At 45.5% G+C, this 24,174-nt stretch overlaps 1 protein-coding gene across 8 annotated transcripts in view; it reads right to left on the bottom strand.

The window, feature by feature from the left end:
- The window catches only part of SGSM2 (small G protein signaling modulator 2), a 58,677-nt gene that overhangs the window by 24,067 nt on the left and 10,436 nt on the right, over window positions 1-24,174 (bottom strand). For 7 of the 8 annotated variants that reach the window (XM_086762754.1, XM_086762756.1, XM_086762757.1 and 4 more), the window contains exons 3-4: window positions 5,344-5,506; window positions 1,500-1,661 (exon numbers count right to left, since the gene is read on the bottom strand). In XM_086762754.1, the coding sequence (XP_086618880.1) occupies window positions 1,500-1,661; window positions 5,344-5,506 (325 nt within the window). Of the gene's footprint in view, window positions 1-1,499; window positions 1,662-5,343; window positions 5,507-8,074; window positions 8,167-24,174 lie in introns of those variants that run through there. The other variant, XM_086762759.1, reaches the window with a different exon arrangement.

Below are 24,174 nucleotides of genomic sequence, written 5' to 3'. Positions count from 1 at the left end.
TTGGGTTTGCAGGTAAAGAAGGCTTTTGTAACATGGTGTATCCTAAACTATTTTTAAAGACCATTAAAATATATTGTAAGAAAGCTATGGAGAAATTCATTTGTCCTATTTTAGACATCTGCTTTAGAATTAGATAATTTTCTAAACTACATAAATGACATTAACTACATCTCCACAGAGCACAAAGGAAGCCTGCAACAACCAGTTCAATAAATCTCCACGCCAGACTCCTCTGTTTAACAAGATGACCACCACCCCTACTTTGGATCCATATTGTGCCCCTGATCAGCTGGGTAATCTCGGGCAAATCACTTCCTTTCAGTATGCTCATTCTGCCTCATCCGATCTTAAGCTGAGCTCTGGAGAGGCAGGAGCTCGCCTTTTGCTAAATGTGTTTACTCAGTATATTTGATGCGGGGCTTTGGGCGCTAATGCAATATGGAGACAAACAATAACTCTCTGCAAGCAATTTTGTCAGTTTTCCACAGAGACCAAGAGATCCACACATTCTGAAACATCTTTTCCATCTGTGACGAATAATCTTGAAACACTGTCAAGATACAAACAGTAGCTCTTGCAGTGACCCCAAAGCCTTCCCATCACAGCAGGCAAAGTTGACTTATAAAACCACATAGTCAAAAAATCAAAACCCCCAAATTTCTTGAACTGTCATGATCCTCTGCTGTCTTTTCCACTAGATGGAGCTCAAACTCTAATCCATCTTCTCCTCTTCCTTAAGAGCTGACTGAAGAACTTAAACTTCAGTAGTAATGTCACAAAATGCAGGAGAACAAGCCTTATGAAGAGGTTCATTTTATTCACTAGGTCTGCTTCTCAAAATCAGACACCTGCAGTTAAGGACCTAATCCTAGCTCATTTGAATGGATGGAGAAGGCAGTAAGATGAACATCTACAACACATAGTAATGGAACGATGGAGACCAAACTCTCTTGTCATGTCTCCGGGTGAATTATGTGGAAAAAGAAATTAAAATTCCCTAAAATTCCAAAGGATTGTTTTTAATTAGTGTAAGAAGTGAATTATGCACTCCTGACCTCTTAAAAGACATTTCTATTCCACCAAGTCACTGAGGTCTAGGTTCCATTAGAATCTGGGCATCTAATATCTCCTGAGACCTAAGGTGTCTAAGTGAGTGGCAAGGATCAGGGCTTCACATGCTTCTGAAGGCATTACTCTTTACGGTAGCACTGTTCAATATTGCCAACCTTAGAAAAAACTAAATTCCTTAAGAAACTGCAAGTTAGTTTTTTAGCTAACTTCTGGAAAGCTCTATGGCTCTAAATATTTTTTTGTAAGTCTGAAACATGTCAATGATTCAAAACGAAAATACAATTTCTTCTAAATGTCCGTGTATCTGGTTTTCTTCCTACCAGAACTTTGCAGCACAGAAGTCTGCCGAAGACCTTTGATTAAATCCCTTGTTTCAGATACCTAAACATCAGTTCAACAAATCCGCGTGCTTCTGCCTCTTTCCTTACCTGCAGTTATCAACAATATATTGCACAATTTTGTCGAGCACTTTCTCAATCAACGCTGTCCGAACCCATATGTGTTTGATGGCCTGAGGCGTCAGGACAGGTGTTTTGCTTGTGGCTGATCCCTGCTTCTTGAGGGGTTCCTGCCCATTTGGCTGATTTTTCCTGCAAAAGGAGATAAAGTAGAAGTAGTCAGAATTCACTCTCCTTCTCATAGAAAGCTCTGCAGTGACAGACTGCGTGGAGAGGGGTCAGAACACGCAGCACATATCTGACAAAAGCGTACCTGTACGCTGGCTGCCTACAGTACTGCATCAGCACCCACTGCCACTGGGGTGTGGAGTTTTAGTCAGTCCACCATCAGGGATGTCCTGAAAATCATGGCTCTAATGATTTATGATGCCTCAATTCAGAGTTACAAATAGGAGAAGTCTGTAAAGATTATCTTGTTTCTTATCAAAGAAAACTTACACTTGGGAAAGCCACAGGGAGGATGGAAAAAGCAGATTCTTGTCTCCCAGCTCTGTCTGGTACCTTCAGGCTGAAGCTAGCTGTGGCCTCAAGAAGGCAGACAGCTGTTTCAGCATGAGATATTCCCACTGAGACCAGAAGCATTGAGCAGGATTTGAGATGACACAGGCAGAGCTTTTCCCGGGACCTCCTGCCATACCATCATCGGGCAATCCTTGGGCACAGGCCCGTCCTTTCATTCTCTCTGCAAAGCACCATATACAGCTATAGCACAGCCTGTGCTAGTGTCTTGGCAGTGACATCCCGGCTCCTGCCACCTACAGAACGACAAGACAACTAAGAGATAAGCAACATCAAACTGAGAAACTAGAAGTACAGCAAAAGAGCATCCAAAGCCAGCTGGGAGCTTGCTCACAGCCAAGACCCCCTGCTTGTTCCCGCAGCACAAGCCAGCACAGCAACAGGTCCAGCCCAGAAACAGGAGCTTTCTGCTGCCTTTCAGGGCCAGGATGCAAGCTGGCTATACAAAACAGCATCACTTCCCAAGCACGGCTGTCAACAAGAACACGGGGGCTGCCCAGCACGGTGGCTCTGAACCAACGGGAAGTCGCCGTTCCTTTCTGTGGAGTCACCTGCTGCCCTGAAAATGTACTTGACCCCGGTCCAGCGCGGGACAGCGGCACGTGGTGCCCCAGGCAGGCTGTGGGAAAGCACTATGCCGCATGAGCAGGATGGTACTTTGCTCTGTAGATCCCAGTATGCTACGCTTCCCACCATGCCACTGCACGGCTTCACGTGGTGGGAGCTGAAACCTGCACCATGCCAAGGAGCAGTTTTGTGCCTTCTGAGCACAACACACGTGCTCTCTTATCCATGCCGGGTGTCCTGCCACTGCGAGCATCCACCTCTCATCCATTGAGTACTGGTGTCCAAAATACATTTTCATACTGACAACAACGCTCCCTGCACTTCTTTGGTGGCACTGACACAAATTATCACTTGTCGCTGTTGAGATAATTAATGGCCTGAACAGATTTGGAACCAGACTGATTTTGAAGCTGAATGTGCTGCCTAGAGCTTTCCAGTTTCTAAAAGGTGACCCAAAAAAAGGAAAATGGGTTTGTTCTCTCCTTTTCTCTTTCCTGCTGCCTAGCAATGCAGCTGAAACGTGAATTTGCTTCCCTTCCTCCCTCCCTGCTAGCTTTGCCCACAGCATTAGTTATGTAAGACAAGATGACAACACTGCTCCAAACTGAATGCCTAACACGCAGCAACAAGTCACGCTGCATAATTTTACGGGGTGGTACCAGCCACACAGAGTCTCCCGTGACAGCACGGTGGGGCGCTGCCCGGCGTCCTCGCCTCCCAAAGTACATAATGCAACTACGCCACGTCCACAGCGTAGCCGGCGGTGAAGCCGTGCCAGCCCTGCTGCAGCGTGTGATGACATCTTGTGAGGGGCCCATGCTCCTGCGTCAGGTAACACAAAGCAGTTGCAGGAGAAAGGTGGACAGTAAAGCCGAGCACTGGGAGAGCTTCCTGCTCCTGCACAGTACTGCAGGTTTGCCTTGGCTCTCCATACCTTCATACGGCTGAAAGAGGAAGACTGACCCTCTTAATGTCTTTCCCAGAAAATGTTCCCCTTAAAATAGCAGAAAAAGAAGGTTCAGTTTTGTCCTAACGCGGAGAGAAACCCTGATGTCTTCAAAGACCTGCAGCAGAAAATCCAAATCTTTGACAGCACTCAGGTCCCCTTTCAGGAAGGTGTTCAATTACAAAGCCCAAATACAACAGTTGGGCGCTGTCTGGAGTGAGATCCGAAATTCTTCTCCATGTTTACAGGGTCCCTAGCCCTCCACCAGGCCACAACAGAACCTCTGCAGGCCAGCACCCACGCAGTGACAATCCCAAGTCAAGACATACACCCGACACCACTGACACCAGGGGAATTCAGATGTGTTTAACTGCATGCGAAACAGGGGCTTTCTTAAGCCACAGCCTCAGCAGCCCCGAGGCTGCTACAGCACTTGTGTCTCATTTTATACTCGCAACAAAGCGAGCCCACCCCCTGCAGTATTTCCTAATAGAGTCTCTCTGCTGTGCATATTTTCTACAGCACTTAAAATCTGTGGTTGTTAATAGCTGAAAAATCACACAAAATCTCTCCAAGAGAAACCACAGATTTTCCGTTTAGTTGTTCCTTTCTGCTGGAGGACACAGCCAAAGGTCTCTGGTGGTTAGAGCAGGGTTCGTGTGGGCTCTTAACTGAGGAGTAAGGCTGGTGAATTTTCAGTAGAAAGCATCCTCCTTCCCAACATTTAAAAAACTAAAATTAACAAAATCCCAATCTGTATCAGTAGACGCACAATTTTAAAAATATATCAAATATAGCCACATACCTGTCAAAAACTACATAATGACATCTGATAATTAAAGTCTAATAAAGATAAATACCAGAAAAATCACACAGAAATCTAAGTACTAATTTGAACACCTGTCAATAATTTAAGAACTCAATGCAACGTGAATTGAAGTCAAGCTCTCTTGACAACACCCTTCATACAGCAAGTTGATGAAGAGGTTCAAAGTTCCTACAATGTACAAAGACCTCGAGGCTTAGCAGTGCCACTGCACTACTGCCTCCAAACACCACAAAATGCTCCTGTCCTGAGTTTGCAACACAAGACGTGCCTCGCACAGGCTCAGGCACTGGGGTTCAGTCAGCAGAGTCACACGGAAAATTTTAATGGCACTACTCACCACTAGCAAGAAGTTCAGGACTTTCAGCAATCTCAAGTCCTTGACTGCAGCACGAATTCAGTTGTGCTCAAGTCTTGCTTTCCTATAATCAGTCTCTCACTGCCAACCACCTTTTCTTGAGCTCAAGCCTTCCTCCTATCATTTTTTGTATCCATTACCTTAACTATTTCTATCATAATACCCACACATCTTTTATTAGCTTGGCAAGGCGCACGCCAAAACAGCTTTTCAGTAAGTCTGTTCTTCACTTGCTCTTGCCACTCACATCCCTTCCCACCAACAGTCCAAACTGGGCCACCACACCCTGACTGCAAGCTCTCTCTAAAATCATCAGTTATCATTCACTTTTCTTGCTTTGTGTGGGCTGAACGCCCTCATCCACTACTCTGAGAAGTAAACAAAACACCACAGACCCAGTTCCCAACCTCTGTCCCTTCGCTAGCTGCCAGCCTGATCAAACAAAAACATTCATCTTACAGTTACAGACACCAAAGAGACACAGCTTTAACAAACGTGGCCGAGAAAGACCCTTTGCATTTACCAAGCAGTCTTTGTATCCTCGCCGTGCTGCACACACATTGTAGGAATTTTGCTGACAAAGAGACCTCAGCCTCACCTGCTCTCGACCTGCTGCTGCAGCTCCTGCACTTTCTTGCAGATATCTCCAGCTACCGCGTACGTCTTGCCAACTTTGGTGAACAGCGCAGCCACTTTGTCAGTCCGCAGGAAGCCAGCAGCCCTGCGCTTCAGCATGTGCAGGAGACACGCTTCCACCACGCCTGCAAGAAAGGGAAGGAGATAAAGTGATCAGCACTGCTGTCCTTCAGCCTCCTCTGCGGTGAACAGCGTCTGCTAACACCCACTGGTCAGGCGGGGAGGCAACAGAACGGGGATGGGGGGAGACGGACAGAAAGACAGACGATCTCAAAACCAGATGATGCCAGCATGTGCCTCACTTGCAACAACAAATACCTTGTACGTTACAGGTAATGTCAGTACACAAACGAACCAAAGGACTGAAATCTCACCCAGTATTGTCACCCCATTTTACACAGGTCACAGTGTGAAAGAATTCCCAGTTCTACTGAAAATGAAGCCAAAGGCGAAACCTCTTCTCGACTCCTCATGGCAGACCCAGGTCCCCTAACTCAAGATACAATCAGCTGGAAATCTGCTTTTCCTGACGATCTCTGTTCTGAGCAGGGGCTCCTATTTATCTTTGTGAGCTGCTGCATCCACTTCTCCCACTTGTATTTCTCCATATGGCCTGGTGTTTGCGATGAAAAGAACTAACTGGAGGTCATACTCTTCTGTTATTTGCTACTCATGCTTACATCATGTTCTAGCAATTTCAGCACTGGCCTGTGAAGAATGACACTGGCAAGAAGGCACCTCAGGAGAGTTCAGGTTCAAACTGGAACCAATTTCCTTCTGAAGGCAGGATGTGAGAAATTGCCATATGTAGCCAACTTCTGGCATGCAGCTGATGGCTGTGTGTCATTTAACCTATCTAGTGACACACAGCTTTCACTGCCACTGGATCTTGGTTTGTAGAAACAGGGTAGAACAGATCATCCTTTTATTTCTGATCATTAAAACATTAACTCTTCATGTCCCAAATGGAAGTGAGATACTTGCATTATGCCACCTCTCATTAGAAACAGGTATGAAAATAACAAAAAATGCCTACCAAGCCCCTCCTCATCAACTGCTTTATGTATTCCATTCTGCTCTGGTAAAGGGAAGACTATGCAAAAAGCATGAGACACATGCAAACATTACTATGGCACCAGTTAACACAGCTGGGAAGGAACTCAGGCGCAATGAGACTACAGCATGCACTTACCCTACGGGACGGGTAAGGCTACGCGTCAGGAGAGAGAAGCTGCTTTTATTCTGCGTTTCACTGTATAAAATGGTCTACTCAAGACAAAACCACAAACTGCTCCTACAGTACTGCTGCTCACAGATCTCTCGTTATGTGGTGACTAATACAAAACTTAGAGAAACCAGGAGGGTGGGTAAGGAGAAAGAGACGTACGAGAATCAAAGACAGAGCTGCATTTTCTTAAGAACACATATAACCCACAAGCATCTGACCCTGGCTAGGCCATAGCTGAGCTGGTTTTTGTTAGATTTTTTTTTTTTGGGGGGGGGGGGTGTTTTGTTTTCTTTTTAATACTCCTGAACTCCAAAACAAGTCTCATTGAGGGTGGTGGACCTTTTTTTTTGAGTTGGCTGCGTGGAGAAGAGAAGCTTGGCTGTTTTACCGTGTTAATAGAAGGGAACACGTATCAAGCAGCGTGATGCCTGGCTGGAAACAGGCTCCGCTGGGAAGCGGTGCAGTGATGATGCCTTCCACTTGCCTAGATTACAGGAAAGACATTTTCTTTCTGGTGAGAACAGGGAAGATAGGAGACCTTTAACATCAGCCCACTCAGTCCTCCCTCTTTTCCTTCACATTAGGAACGAATGGATTAAAACCAGTCAAGTTAAACATTACCACTGCACATTTCGGTTCTCTCTCCATTGATGAGTGGTTCACAGCTCGCAGCTGCTTCAGTCTCTCTGTGTATTCACACCCTCCTCAGTTACACTGAGTTTGTCACCTCAAAGGCAATTAGAAATAGCTAGGCCTGTAACGAGCTTCCTCCCCCACTCAGATAGGCCCTCTGATTTGAAATGCTTAAAACACCTTCGTCAAGTTACGTTATGGACATCCATGTTCCAGCCCAGAAAACTCTCCAAGTTCTAGGGCAAGCTCCTAGAATGACGACTTTTTCAAGTCTTTGCATCAGTAACAAAGATCTCCAGGGTAAGACGCACATGTACCGAGTGTCCATGGATCTTGACGTGGTAGGATGTACAGCCTGGAGAAGCAGCAGTCATCAACTACTGGATCTTTTAAGGAATCAACTGCAACTCAGACATCACTTGGTTAGGAGCCAGAGAACAAAGTGACAGACCTCAGATCACCTGTGACCGGTATGAAGTTACTCTGCAGTCACTTATGAGTGCTGAAGATGAACCAGGTGTTAGGTCACTTGCTGGACTAAAATCATAGGAGCTACTGGAAAACAAATAGGAAACTGAACAATTATGCCAGTGGAAGATAGTCCCCTCCCAGAGCGCTGGAGATCACTACAAGACAATAAAGTCATAAAATCTGTTAAGACAGGCTCACCTTCCCACAAAGCCCATCATCCATCCAGCTTTGGACAGAAAGATTAAAAGGCCTATAAAGTGAGAAGAAAATGTAATACTACTACAGCCTGAGAGGGAACAGAGAGGCAGCCAGACCTACAGCTACACAGCTCCATCTCTGAGGTTCGTTTTGCAGAACTTACTGTAACGTGCTCTGATCGCCACCAGTAAAAGACTGCATTGCACTATTTCAGCCTTGCAAGACTCTGCATCAGGAATCTAACCAGCTCTCATTTAAACTGCGGCAGGAAAAAGAAACAAGATAAATACAAATTAAAAAAAAAAAAAAAACAAACCAAAAAACAAGCCTTCCCTGTCTACCAGCTTTTAAATTGAGACCGTAGATGACTCATCCAGTCCACACTGTCCATAAAAAGGTACAAAGGAAAACAGATCAATTCATTCACAGGCAAGGGAAAAAACCCAACGTTATCTGCAAGGTGTGCGCTCCCTGAACCCACGCAGGCATGCCAGCCCTTACAGAAGGCTCTGAGTTCAGCATCTGAGCGATGCTCTCCTGTGTTTAACGACAGCAGGCACTCCTGCGGTAAATCGCAGTTAGAACTGCCACATTACATTTTTGTTACGAGTAACAAATGGTATTCCATCTGCTCCGATACGCAGTGCATCTCTCCCAAGCTTCAGCAGCTACCTTTGAAAGCAGGCAGTATTGTGATGCACTGATGCTGCCACGTACTGAGCACTTTCAGAACACTCCCCCTCCTTATTGTACTCAGTGGCCTCCAAATCCCATAATACCTGAAAGCCCACATCTCAAAAAGCCCCATCCTCGCTGCTCAGTCCCTGAAGACTAATCCCAGTAAGACTGGACAGCATGCAGAAACCGCTGCGTTCAGCTGGCCTGGAAGCCACGGCAGTCGAGGGATCCCAGGATGTGTCTGTACTGACCGCGTTAGCAGAAACGTCCCCTTCGTCTCCAGCACTGCTACCCTAGCACTTCGCTTTGCAAGACTGAAGGACGACCTGCTGAATGAACAAAAAAAATTAAAAGATGCATTTATGAGGTATTAATAACTCCACATTTTGTGTCTTATCACTCTGGCAAAAAGAACCTCTAATTGGCTTCCTGCTATCACATCCTTCCTACACAAATTAACCTAATGCGTGTTCAGAAAGCACAACCATTTGCTCTTATAGTGCAAAAAACAGCACTAGAAAAACAAATTGGAAATGCCCTGTGGGATAACCATGCTGCTATTTTGCTTTCAACTGTGAAGGCAGATATGTTTTTAAACCAAGCAACATTGGATAAAATCTGACAGAAGATAAAATTTCCACAGAAGGCCCTAATTTCCCTATGAGACAGCCGCTGGACTTAAATATTGATGGCCTGGGGACTTGGGAATGTTCACTTTTAATGATTTTTAGTGAGATACAACTAACCTGAGTTAGCAAAGCCAAGTCTTCTAATTGCATACCCTGAATTCATTCTCTGTAAAATACAGAACTCGGCATTCTCTCTTCTCCTCCTTCCTAGTCCTAGGTTCATTTAGACTTTAAATGCTTCAGAATAAACTTGATATACTCCCTTATTGCACAACCGATATGAGAACCACCACATCTGAAACACCAATTTCATCTTGAGATGAAACAAGAGACGTGTACTATCTTAATAGTCTCTCCTCAAGCTGCCTATTCTGAAACAAGTTATGGAAATGCTGCTGGCAAGCATGCCAAAAGCACCGGATTGTGATGCACTGCGCTGTGACCAGCTTCTTCCAACGCTCGAACAACAGGAACAATTCAAATAAACACAGGAAAACCCTGCACACACAGAGCCATCCTCTGGTTAATGAGTAACTCAGGAGATGGCAAGGCTGACGGAAACCAGTACAGCTGGTACAAACGAAATAGCCTGGTTCACCTCCTTATTCATAATGAAGGACGTGGTTTTTTCTTTTGTTTTGTTGCTGAGTTATCTTTGTAATTTTCTTTTCTTTTTTTTTTTTTTTAAATAAATAAGAGCGTTTGAACATTCACAGCACTTGATCTCTTCAGCATAGATGCTTGTGCCATGCAAACCCATGCTCCCTTCTGCTTCCAGGGCCAACGGACAAAGTTGCTGTTGCGTTAGAAGTGAACAATAGAAACACTGGCGCACCCACGGTACCTCTGAGGCGCTGCGTGGCGGGAACAGCGGCGGTGGGCTCAGCTTTTGCAGATTCACATCACGCATCTCTTGGGATGTGACACTGATGGCATCCAACAAGGCTACCGAGGATCAAGTCTGGCACTGCCCAGCCAGAGCTACTGCCTCAGAGGACAGCCCCCCCGGCTTTTTCACCCATACTATGCACAAAAGCCTACGCGCGGCCCTGCTCCCTGAAAGGAGGACCAGGACACAGGGGCACATCCCCGCTCGACCCCCCTCAGTGATCGCCTTACACCAGGAAGCCCCTGACGCCATCAGGGGACGCGTGTAGGTGGCAAAGGCAACGCCTGCGGCCCCGCACGAGTGGGAGCCCAGCACTGACGACATCTCTGCGAGCACGGCTGCTTCTGCTGAAAGGACAGGGAGCATCTGTACATCTCATCCAGAAGCAGCAGCGGGGGCGAGCACCGTTTGGTTGCCCGTGGGGTTTTGCAAGGGCAGGTACAGTGGCATGAGAAGAACAAAGAGTGATGACAGCACAGGGACCTTCTTCACATCACAGTCATAGATCCTGTCTAGCAACCATCACAACAACTCTTAACCCAGCTACTGTTTTGCTCTGCCTCTCAATTAGAAATAAAGAAAATGAAAAAAGAAAAGCAGCTTTCTGGATGCCTGAAGCAATGCAGCAATAATTGGTTCCAAATCTTAAATGAAGCAACCTGCCTTTAAAAATAACTGCGAAGAAGTGCATCGCTGTTGCTTAGGAAACAGGCTCTCTTCCCACCCTCACTGTTGATTTTTTTTTCTTTCTTTAAAACAATAAAATATTAATGAAACATATTTAGTGAAAAGCACAGCAGGCACAGCTTTAATTATTAATAAATGCTGCAGCTGCCACAGAGGGCAATTTCCACAGTGACTGTCCCTAAAGCCCCGATATTTAATTATTGCACTGTAACATTTCTCATCACAAGGACTTGGCGTGACAGCAGTACCCAACACTGTAATACAGCGTAGGGGTTATTTGCAAGGGGAGAGACACTGGAACGAGCTGCTGGATTGCCTCAAAATATCTGTTCCATGGGATGAGGGATTACTGCACCATGTCCAGTTCCACGTGTGAGCACGCTGAGAGCTGGGTTCAGTTACAGTCCCAGCCTGTGCCATCAAGGCACTTCATCCTCCTCTACCTCACCCACAGACTGAGGCGAACTACTGCCTGTCTCCAGCTTTTCTCGCCAGGCTCCTTTATACAAGAGAATTATTCCAGAACAGCTGACTGGCTGGTCACTCACATCGGACCCAACCTGAATTAGCTTTCAGACACACCGTGCCTTTTATCCAGTTAAACTAGGAAATGTTTGAGCATGGCGGTACATCTTGCAACACAGATGTCCTCCCGTTCCAAGCCAGGGGACCGCAGAGATGTCACCTCTGCAGCGCAGGACAGCAGGGAGGCACCCCTCCAACGCGGTGAGCGGCACAGCAGCGGCACAGCACGGTGGTTACCGAGGCCAGGGAGGGCTTTTGGTTTACACATGTCCAAAGGCAGGCGCTGATCTCCCTGCACCTTGTCAACATCACCCACAGCCACATTCTACTGCACGCGCGCACGCAGCCAAGCTCAGCCAAAAAGGGAACTTTAACACCTCCTGAACAAACCTGCAGAAGAATCACCTCAAGCTGCAGAATCGCTCAAACGACGAGAGGACCTGGACAGTGGTGCTGTAACGGCTTCACAGAGAGGAAATAGACGGTACTTGAGGATGTCTCCTTAGCTCCTTACCCTTTCTCTTTTTGTTCTCTTCTGTTTTAAACTAAACACAAAAATTATATTTCTATTGTCTAAGGATTGGATTGAAACAGGAAAAGCACACTTTTTACAGTGAAATAAATCAGCATTTACAAACTCTTCTTCCTGAAAACCTCCACGTCTCCCCAGGAAAGTCTCTCCTTTCCCCGCAGGAAGGCCTCCACAAACCACCGCTCTGCAGTTAGGCTGCTACACCGCTGTCTCCTGGTCATCTGCGAGGAATTACCACTGTTTCTCGGCCAGCTCTCGGCTTTTAACCAATTCTCCACGGCAGGCTCTCGGCATTCACCTTGTGGGAATAGGTGAAAACAAACTGAACTAATTTACCGTGAGTGTAATACACCCTTCTCCTATTGTTCAGCTGGACGATGTCAGAAACGACAAGAAATCTTAACTTAACACACAAAAGGGTGTGGTGTGCACAAACACACCCCTTCCCCATTTCCATAGTGCACCAGCACAGGTTTTCAGTCACCTGAAATCAATACAGGTCACGTATCACAACCACGCCCAGGGACACGCATAAACCCGGCCAGCACGCGAAGGAGACAACATCAAGAACACGTGGTAGAGATGGGGCATGGGAAAAAATATTATTGACAGGAAACTATTTTGGGGGAAGAGAGGCAGAGGGTTAGGTAAATTGGGTTTCTGCAAACCCATTTTTCTTTAAAGAAACCAAAAATAGGTAATCCCCTTGGAGTTGCAAACTGCAGAACCCAGAGCTCAGATTGCTGCCTAAAGAGACAGTGCACCGAGCATTTTAGGAGCTATAGTCAGAAGGACCTTTGGGACAGAAGAATGAAGTTATTTACCTATTTTAAAGAAAATGAACCATATTTCCCCATTTTAGAATCTGACACTCTTAAAAGACAAAAAGAGATGAAGATTTAGCTGTTTCTGGAGGAACTGTAACATCAGAAAGCCATCCACAAGTAGTTTTGTGTTCGAGCAGGTATTTTGTACGCACCTACACAGGCTTTTATCTAGCCACATGCATGCACACCGACAAATAACTACGGCAAGCTGTCTGAGCACAACGTGATCCTGGGCCTGCCTACAGTTGCTATACCTATAACAATAAATATATACAAAAACTGGCTACAGAAAAAAAGCAGATATTCATTACACGCAGAGTAGAAGAGCAGCACTGCATTTGGAACAAATCGACGCAGTTTGGTCATCCCCTCGTATTGTTCAGCTGGCAGCAGCCATCTAAAATTCATTAACTCCAGCCCATTTTGAGGAACAGCCCCTGCAGTATCCACCGCTGAATTTAATTAAGTGCAGACATGTTATTGATTTACAGTCCAAATAATTATGGTCTCCAACAAGCTTTGAAAAATGTCACTTTTTAAAGACTTCAACAACGCTACTTCTTACAGGGTCAGGTGAACAACTTCAGTTTTCTCCTTTTTGCCTTTATGAAAATCGTGATGTGACTTCATGGAGCGTGAAATAAGAGAGCTCCTGGGATGGGGCTGGACGGGTGGCAAGCAGAGAAAGGAAGGCCTGCAGAATGATTATTTATGGGGTTTATTTAGCAGATGTAATTTTCCTTAGACAGGAAGAAACACCGCAGCTAAATATCTTGTTTTCATGGAAACTGTGCACAGGGAATACAATTCATGAGGCTGAAGAAAATAAGAACAAGTGAAAAGAAGAGGATGATAAAGAAGCAATCAGATGCTCATGATCTCCAGCTGCTGTTGCTTTACCTAGCTACTCACAGACCTGCCCAGTTCGAAACCAATATTATTACCAAGTTCTAGCATTCTGTCTCTGAGAATGCCTACCAAGTAGACGAGATAGCGAATATGCAGGTACAGCTGGGTAATAAGCAAATGACTGCAGAGGAGATACCCAAATCTGCTCCTTTCTCTGCAGGGTACTGCTTTGTGCATTTTATGGAAGAGGGAAAAACTGAATATCAAGCCTGTGCTTAAGTCTCAATCCCCATTTGACAATCCGTCTTCAAATGCCAAGGATCGTACGCTCTCCAGATACAGCTGCACTGCAAATAAGGGACTTCACGTGACAACTCCAAGTACGCTCGAGGGACGCTAGGCAAGGATGACAGGGAGAGCGCTGTGCTACAGCCAGGCTCTCACTCCCACCTGCCTCACCTGGGCTTCAACACATCATTTACCAACCCCAGTCTCCAGCAACCACTGCAACCGAGATGGAAGGATTCCCTCACGTACCAGGACAAAAAGCACTAAAACGAGTGGTTCATTTTGAAATAGTATCTTCCTCAGACCTCTGGTGCTGTGATTTAAGTGTCACACCGTGGCATATGAATGATATAAAGGTATCTGCAACCACTTCTTATTTTTCAGGGTTGCAGTCACCTTCAGGGTTACGCACACAAACCTCCAGAACAAAAGAGTTCCCATGCCACTGAGACAGAGGAAGCACTCAGTACAAAGAAACAAAAAAAAAAAATGCTTCAGAGAATAGAAGAGTAGGGAGCAAGGAGCAGAAGTACAAGAAGTAAAGTCCAATTAAATATATTTTTTTTTATAATCACAACCTCAAGCTAATGCCTCAGTCGTTAAGTTAAGCTCATGTCTTATAACTGGGCATCCCTTAATAGCCACATGCATCAGTTACCTGTGCTGATGTGTTTCTTCCACTGCTGATGTATGACTTCAGTAATTTCTTTTAGCATTTTTCATTTCCCCACAAAGCTGGGGACATCTGAAGTCTGGTATATTTATTGCACATTCTTATTTACAGCAGCCCTGCCATGGTTCTATTAGACCAACGCCAGCACTGCTCAGAGAGAGGTACCTCAGGGAGTTAAACCACGCTGGATTTCTGCTGTAGCTCTTATTCTGACCCATCAGCTGAGAAGTCCAGGTGCCAAATGTTAGATCAACTGGGAGGGCAAACTGTTTTGATATTTAATGTCATTTTTATTTCAAGTTGCAAAATGAAGACCTTTAAAATATCTGTTACTTTTATTAGTGTTTGTTAAAGCACTAATGTAGCAAATCACTTGGAATTCATGCAAAGAAAATACCAAGGTGACAGGTGCTAGAAGAACACCGAGTATTTTTATTTTCCAACAGCACAAAGACGCTATCTGTGATCAGCACTGCGCAGAACTAGGTCCGGTGCAGCTGTCTAAGGGCAGACATTCTCTGCCTCGAAGAGTCCATCAGAGAAACCGCACTTGGTAACTACCAGAAAAAAACCTTTCCGTTTCACTCTTGGAGGTTTCATGTGAAAGGAGATTCACTGTTAAAGAAATGTTGAAAACACACTATAAAAGAATGATTTAATTTGAAAACTCTACTTACAGTTAATGGAATGATTTGAACCCCTATCAGGAGAAAGCACTTTTTCCCCCAGAAGCAAGGTAAAACCAGCAGTTACTGGGAGCTGAACATGCAAGGCTGTGTGGTTTAATGGTTAAGTTCACCTGGATGCAAGGTACTTGTGTTTTACTCTGCCACACAGACAAGATACAGACAGGTATCTAAATGGACAGTCCTCAGTTCTAAACATAGCTCTGGCTGGGAAACATCAAGGCTGGAAGTTGGCGATTGCTCCTCTTTAAAATCTTGAACATTAAGCTTCAAGGATCTCAATACCCTTCAGAAAACTGAAGTGTTTCCATTAAACACTATTAAGAGTAAATCAAAATTACTGAGGTTTCTCTAAATAATTGAACATGATCCAACTTGATGGCCCAGGACTAAAGTAAAATGTTTAGCAGAGTGCCCTAAAAAGCATGAGAGATTATATTTCACTTCTCAAACTAAAAACACGTGCAGTTCAAAAAGTGTTTGATTTCACATCAGAGCTAATATTCACTCTTTTTTTTTCCTCTCCTCTATAGCACACCACTCATTACTTTGAAACAGTCATCTTCAGAGCACAATCAAAAACCTTTTAAATTTGTGCAAAAAAATATTTGCCTCCCTCCAATTATGATCATCTCTGGTACTCTCTTTGGGCTAATGTGTTTATGAAGTGAGGTAGAATATCTGTAAACTATTTTATAAGCATTATTCATCACTGAAAATGTTCTGTTTGTTTTCCAAATAGGAGTAGGAATATAGGGAGGCTTATATTTTGTTCACGAGACACCTGCATTTCCACAGCAGATTAACTACATTTCAAAAAATATAAATGTCAAGGGTAGGAAGTCAAGATAATTAAAATAATAAAGGCTCTGGGGAGATCTTATAGCAGCCTTCCAGTACCTAACGGGGGCTACAGGAAAGCTGCAGAGGGACTTCTGACAAGTGCTTATGGTAACAGTACGAAGGGTAACGGCGTTAAACTGGGAGAGGGTGGATTTAGATGAGACGTAAGGAAGAAACCCTTCCCTGTGAGGGCGGTGGGACCCGGCCCAGGGTGCCCAGAGGAGCTGTGGGTGCCCCATCCCTGTCCGTGCCCAAGGCCGGGCTGGACGGGGCTGTGAGCGCCCTGGGCTGGTGGAAGGGGTCCCTGCCGGGGGCAGGGGGTGGGACTGGGTGAGCTTTAGGGTCCCTAAACAACCCAAACTGGTCCCTAAACTGGGTGAGCTTTAGGGTCCCTAAACAACCCAAACAATTCTGTGGTCCTATGAAACAGGAAGCAGAGAAAGGGCTTCTATCAGGAACTTATTTCTCACCTTAAAAACAGTTTCCCACATTGCCACCTTCCATGATTTTACTGCAAGTCTGTGGATATTCAATAGTCTTCTGAAAGCTTTACCATCTCGAAACATGTCGCTGGATTAGAACCTCTGGATAAGAAATACATTTCTCTTCCTCAGCTGATTTTTTTTGCCTGTCATGAACTTTAATCAAATCTTGTAGTTTAGGGCCATGAAGCGAAAGATTTCTGACTCATGATTTTTCATTGCTTGGGGCTGGCAATTGTGATGTTTGGTGACTCTGATAATTGCTTGGATTTCAGGTCCTGAATGAGAAAAAACAGAACACAAGCTCCAGCATCATGCAGTCATTGGTTCCTAATTAGATCTTATCTTTCAAACACAATTAACTTTTGCAAAAGGGGAATAACAAGTCATTGTAAGACCAATGAAGAAAACAGTACCACAACTAACCACATTTTTGTGGTTAACCCCTATGTATGTTAGCAGCTTAGATTCCTAACCAGCCCTACCAGGCACTCCTGCAACTCAGACACACCATCAGTCCCTGAAATACCCCGATATCTGGTCTTGAGGGGTCACCAGTCGTATTCACATTCACAGATGGCCTGGTTTTCCACTGCCAGCTTTGACAGAGACATAGCCATAATTTCAGTTGAAGCTATTTGATTGTATTCCCATAAACATTTACAGACCTTGAAACTTAAGATCTTAACTGATCTCAGACTAAGCATGTGGCTGCAGAAAATCCAGCCACACTATTGCTTTCCCATTGTCTAGCACCTCCAAAATGAACGGAGACCTCATCTTCTTTAGGATGCTGGGAACCTAATTAAAGCTGGGAAGTAACTGTTAAATTGTTTGATAGAAAGCCCAATCTTAATAAGTGTTTTGCAGACTAACTGCTATCATGTTACTGAATTGGTTCTAAAACGTTAACAGGACCCAAGAACCATTCTGTTTCTCAGAATGTGCCAGTGCTTTCACTGTGAATAGATATTGACTGATACAGAGCTGTTCTAACTGAAATTTCCCTCTACTTATTTTCCAGGAAGGAAGCATCTTACACTGATGATTATCCAAGCCTAGGTGCCCCAGGGCTGCGTGAAAGGAAGCTGCGACGGATGGATACAGTACCTCCACCTTAGGTCTCCTCTGAAGTGCGGAATGAAAGCCTAAAGCACAGGTGCCTCAAAAGCACTTGTGTGCAATAGTTTTCCTCCACTTTGCTCTGGAGAGCAATAAGTGCTTGTGCGGTCCTGATGTACACAGACACTTTCGGAACTTGAAAGCAAATCACTCAACATGAGATACACCCCCAGAACACAAATGGGGCATAAACAGTTCAAAGATACTTATTGCACCAGATCAGTAATTCCTCTGAATGAGATTTAAAAACCTCACGCTCTTTAAAAAGTCTCTGAAGTAAAAGTGACAGGACTTCCAGACTCACGTCCTCCAAACCAGCACACAGGCTAGTATCGCTGCCATCAAGTCCACAGAGTACGTGAGCATCCTGCTGGGGACACTGGCAGACTGCACACAATACGCAGAGACAAAACAGCGTGTTCACTTTGCTCTCCCTGACGAGAAATACCAATGCTAGCTAAGGAGTGTCTCACAGAAGCAGTAATTTTCATCCTCAGCCTGGAGTCCAGCTCTGATGTACAACCTGTCCTGAGTCAGGAATGTATTCCAGTCTCGCTGCACTGAAGGAAACACAGGGAAGCTGAAGGAGCTACTTCCCATCCTGGAGGAGCATGAGAGAAACTAGACTGAGAACAAGTAGTACGGCAAGATTCACCTACCACCTGCCCCATCACGCCCAGAGCACTCAACGCCACCCACAAAGGCAGGCATGTGCCTTGCAGAGCTGGCCAGGGGCACACAGCACAGTACAGCCACCGCACAGACCTCCTCACCATCCGCCTCCTCGCTCGCCCTCCTCTGCCACCGCGTCCAGCGACTACCAAAGGCTGTGCAAGCAGCTGCTTCCAGAGAAGACTGAACTGGGAGCTGGGCAAGTCAGCACTTGGCTCGTGTGCAGGCAAGCGTCTGTTCGCTCTGGGACAGCAGACGTCAGCTGAGAGGGCTTAGGCCGTTTCTCCAGGGTGTTATTCACACAGAGAGAGTACCGCCTCAAGGACTGCCTAGTAATGTGAATTCATTATATCATAAGCTTCCCCCAGTGCAGTGATCCCGTCCCTCTTTTGTTTAAAGGGTATGACTAACTGTAGCCACAAATAACGAAGTAACGCATAAACACCTTCATTTAACATCCAGATCCAGCTCTGCAGTCAAACCGTATTACCTTCCTAAATGCATTTACCGGACACATAATGACATGGACTTCGTTCTTCTTTTTTTAGATCTGTGATATTTAAACACAGCATTACCCAGAAAAAAACCAGTGATTATCATCAGTTAATAAGAGAAGAAAAGCAATATGCACAACAGAAAGGGAAACAACAAAACCTGGTCAGTGCAGCTCAATCAAGGGGACAGGCTTGTCTCCCACGCTGGGCAAGCCGAGCTCCCCAGTCTCCTCTCGCAGGAGAGGCTCTGTTCCTCGTCTCTGCACACCGAGTCTGGAATGGACCGGCACATTAAATCACAGGTCCTGCAGTGAGTATTCTCAACAAATCTGCCAAGACAAAGCGGTAACTTAACATTCAGAAACAGCAAACTAACTGCTTGGGTATTAGAGGGGAAAAGTGTTTCTGGTCTGTAAGTCTGGTCTAGATAAAACACAGCTTTAGAACAGCAAGGCAAAGATAATTAAATGACACTTAGGTAAGGAAAAAGAAAGACTTCCAAATGTCTCTGAAGTGAAGGACTGTAGCCTATACTGGGGTAAATCAAGTTATATTAATAACTGGAAATGGGAAGCACGCATCAAGTATCCGAAGTACACCAAAAAAGACAGGCAAAGTGTCAAGAAAACATAAAGAAGATAGGAGTTTTGTTGTTTTCTTTGAGGGAAGAGCTTCAATGCCTTACAGAATTTGAGTTCAGCTTCTTTGCTTTCTAGTTCAGAAGTGCTCACACTTGCATCAACATCTCGGCATCAGCAGAAACACACAATGCAATTCAGAGAGGCACTCAGATCTACAGGTGTTCCCTTCCTTGACAGCAACAACCAGTAGTACGAGAAGCCAGGGAAACCTGCCTGAAACACCAAACCCAAAGCTACGGCCCACTCCTGGTTGACTCGAGTTCAAGTTCAGACACTCGAGCAGATCCTCACTGCCGCTGGCAGGCAGCCAGTTATCGAGGCCACGCGTCCTGAGAGAGCCGAGGAACAGCCCTGCCGCTGCGAGGCTCCAGACCAAATGAAAGCCTCTCGCTGCCGTGCGCTGAACCGAGCTTCCTCTGGGCAACGCCTTCTCCATAAACACCCCGGCAAAAGAGAAGAAATTTGGCTGCCACAGCAACACATATATAAATATTTTAGACATAATGCCCATAACGCTCGAAGGAGGACTATCCCCACAGGGATGGAGGGCCTCTCTTTGAAGCCATCCAGTGGTATCACCCCGATGGTTTTGGCTCCAAGGTTCACCACACGTGCACCGAGCACAGCTACGAGGAGCATAACTGCTGCAGCTATCCCCCCTTTCCTCCAGTGAGAGGGGGTCCAAAGAAAAATGGACCCCAGGCGCTGATGTGAGGGGAAACGAGCAGGCAATGGCAATGCCCCTGCGATAAACTCATCTGCTTCCCCGCACAGCTCCTGTGCACACCCAGATGCTGTCCCCAGGGAGGGCCAGCGGCACAGCTCCCAGGGACAGTGACGGAGACCCCCAACTCTCTTGTCCCCATTCCCATCCCAAGGAACACAACTCTGCAATCCTCAAAGAAGGTTTAAAGGAAGCCTCAAGCACCACATGGAATACCGTCCTACAGCTCAAAATCAGACCTGGCCTTATCATTTCAGCCACAAAGGGACTCTGTACATTCTCATTAACAGGTTTCATTACTGGGAGCACATTTACTATTCAGGCCAAAAAAAGCTTTTTGTGCAGTTCATCCTTTCCCTAATTCGAATAAGAATCTCATTGAAAAGCCAAGTTCTGCACGTTTGCCGGTGTCCAAGTTACTATTTTTACTCACGTTTACTGCTAACCTTCCTCCAAAATGCAGTAACTACATTGACTTTGACAAGGCGGCATGCTGCATTTACATCTAAACAACATACATTTTGATTCTCGTAGAATCATAGAATGGTCAGAGTTGGAAGGGACCTTCAAAGGTCATCTAGTCCAACCCCCCAGCAAGGAGAAGGGACATCTGGCACATCCCAGCTCTCAATACTCCACCTGATGTCTATGGCAATTATTTTACAGTATGAGAATTCAGAATTATTTAATTTAATGCACTCAAAATATTTATTCAAAGAGAACAAACCACTGAGACTCATTTCAAACAATATAAAAATACCTTTAAGTTATAAACCAGGCCAGGCACAGCCAACTCCTATGAACAATAATTCAATTACGAGTCAATTTAAAGTTCACATTTCCTTTAAAAAAACATGCAGTGAATGTTGAACATTCTGTACAATCCCAGTTTTCACTTGTCAGCGCCCTTGCTAAACTTAAGTAATAATTACACCAATCGGAACAATGCGCTGTTGACTTCACCAAGGGAGAGACTGTCTGGACAAAGTTAGTTTCCGGAGTAGTCATCAAGTTACCTTTAAAAGCAAGACATTAAAAATACACTCTACATTTAATTACTGTTCTTACAGGAGCAGTGAGCTTCTGGCAACATAACCCCCCCACCAGGCACCAAGCACATCGTGCCTATGGCTTGCTTTCAGTGCCCTTCCAGGAGAAGGCTCCCCTCACCCTCCCTTGTCTTTCCTCCCCCAGTGAATAACGCATACAAATGGAACAGACAGTCTGAGCAGTCAGGGGCAGTTTTTACAGTTCTGCACAAGAGCTGTAAACAAGCGAAACACGAAGTGCATTAAACAAACGTCCTGGTGACCCATGCCGTTGCAATGAAGAGAATCCGGCCACCCGCTCTACCACGGATCCTGTAATTTGGACGAATGGCAGAGAAGAAAGGCAAGTCTGCAGAAGACTTTCCCAAAGTTCCTCTTTTCTGATGTTGCCGGAGGCACACGGACCTTGCAAACTGGGCAGGGGCCCCTGCCTGTGCCCAGCTGAAGGCACGAGCTCTGTGAAGCGTTCTTGGCTGCCCCAGTTCCTCAGGAGTACCTTGCTGAGCAGACAGGACAACACAGCTCGTCACACTCGCGTTAAACACATCCACTGGAAATGGGTCCGCTCTTTGAAAAACATCAAAACGCTGGTTTCAAAGATGAGATTGAAAGTGTCTGACCCTGCATCTGGAGCAAAGATATCCTAATCACATACTTTTCTAGCTTCTGTGAAACCTTCTGTACAATTTTTTTAATTTTTTCAGATGGAAGCAGGAAAAGAGAAGAAATATTAAGAAGTGAGTTAATGAAAGATCTTTACTGGATAGATAAGAGACCACTTGGAGAAAAATCAGTCCTGTGAGATTCATGAGTGAGCTACGAGCCCTTGAAGACATAAAGAACAACATTCAAGTAACCTTGTCTTGGATCCGTTCATGAATAAGGCATGTTTCACTAGGTTTGCTGGGTGAAGCTGATTTAAACAAGTTTTTAATTCTTTGCTTATAGCAGCACATTGCTGTCAGATCTGAAGATGGGCAACCACACAGAAAAAGGCTCAGTAAAGCCACAGGGGGTTTTCAGACAAACACAGTAGGTGTAGCGCACTGAAACGGAAAACTTTGCCTGATGATTACTGGTAAATATACATTAGGTCACGGCAGAGCCAGACAGAAGAAAAGCTTCATTTTTCTTCCCCCTTTCCCTCAAAAGTGTAAAAGCCAGGACGGGCTAGTCCTCCTGGAGAGAACACGACCAGCCATGACAATTTCAGGGGAGCTGGTGAAAGGAAGGATGCAGGAGGAGAGCGACAGCATTCTCCCTGGCCCGCAGAGATGGCACTCAGCTGAACGAGCAAGGCACGGGCCCTACCTCGTGCGATGTCAGCTACCGTTACTAAGGAAACGGCACCAGATAACCCAGGCTGAAAACATCCACATCCAGTTTCTAACAGAAACGCCTGTCCACTAAAGATGCTGTGAATATCCCCAGAGCTCGCACCATTCCATTATGCTCTGATTGACAACACAATACTGGTGAAATTCACTCAACAGCAACCCGTAGCCTGAAGAAATGTGGAATTTTTGTCCCAACATGGCACATGTTAGCCACACGGCACACAGTCCAAACTGAACTGCTACAGCTCTGAATGACAGAGCTAGGTCTGTTATAAGTCAGACAGGATGAAAGAGTAACTGGGATGTAACTAGGTTATAAACTGGGTTGAGAACAAATGCAAACACATCTGTATTCACCGCTTCGTCACAAGGATGGAAATGTCAGCACTGTTTTCCTTCTCTCAGATGACACAGGTGAAGGCTACAGATCGTAAGCAGAGTCACTGTGGTCTGGATGAGTAGAACTGACCAGCATGGAGGCATTATTCCTCCAGGGGCCAGCAACGGAGCTCCATGGAGCTGCCCCGGGTCTGGAGAATGGCATTTCCTTCAGGAGCTCGCAAAGGTGAGCTCCTGCTTCATACTCCATGCTCAACATGTTGGACAGGTAGTGCCGAGCCTGCGCCTCCTATTGGAATACATGTGTTTTCTGTGCTCTCATTAGGGTGCCCCTGGGGCAGGAAAGGGGTCCTCCTCCCCATGGGATGCCGACATATATCATATACATATATCCATGGAGTCAAATCTCGTATACGCTCCTCCAGACTTGCAAACGAACCCTACACTACATGAGCTGCGCTTCTGTCCACCTGCACCCTATGGGCTGCATCCAGGACCATGGGGACGCATTTCAAGGGCTGGCCAGACTGTCAGGAAATCCACTCAGGCTCGATGCTCTGCAGTAACCTTACATGAAAAACTTCCTTCTGCTTAACACACGACACACCTAAGCTCTGCTCAGAGATGCTGCAGTCCAGCACAGGGCCGAACAGTGAACGCTGAGTCTGCCATCTCAGCCTTGAAGCTTCTTGTGCTCACAAACCCCACATAACCGTAACAAAGAGGCACCAAAGAAGGGGTGGGGAAAGTGGCACGCACTATTTAATTGGCACCCTCAGCCACCGAGGGCCTAGGAGAGCTAGGAAATTTTCAGTTACTGATGCAGACAGGCCCTGAAAATCAACTACCATGTATTAAAAGACTCTTGCTAAACTCAGCCTTGCAGAAGAGTAAAATGAATCACAAGAATTCTATATTTATAACGAAGATTCACTGAAAATGACTCATGTACTGAGCCAATCTAATTTTAAACAGAAGGGAAAATCTCTTGAAAAGGCACATGAAACTGGAGCGAGGAGGGGAAGAGAACTGCACACGCAGGAGAGCCCCAGCCAGGAGCTGTTAGCCAAATCTACTGGAAATGGTTTCTCCATTCAATTAGCTGAAGTGACAGCAGAATGTTCAGCTGCATCTACTTCTGGTTTCGAGTTAATTAAGACCTACATTCAAAGCAGCTCAGGTTGGAATTCTTCCTTAGGAGAGGTAGGATTGCTAAGCAATAATAAGGCAGCTCCTGGAGAGTTATTAAATCTTCAGACCCTACAGAATTCAGAACACAAAACCAACTGGAATCACA

The sequence above is a fragment of the Chlamydotis macqueenii genome, chromosome 19, assembly GCF_036417535.1.
Source record: "Chlamydotis macqueenii isolate bChlMac1 chromosome 19, bChlMac1.mat, whole genome shotgun sequence".
In the NCBI taxonomy this organism is placed as follows: domain Eukaryota; kingdom Metazoa; phylum Chordata; class Aves; order Otidiformes; family Otididae; genus Chlamydotis; species Chlamydotis macqueenii.
This window is presented reverse-complemented; position numbering and strand designations above follow the sequence as displayed.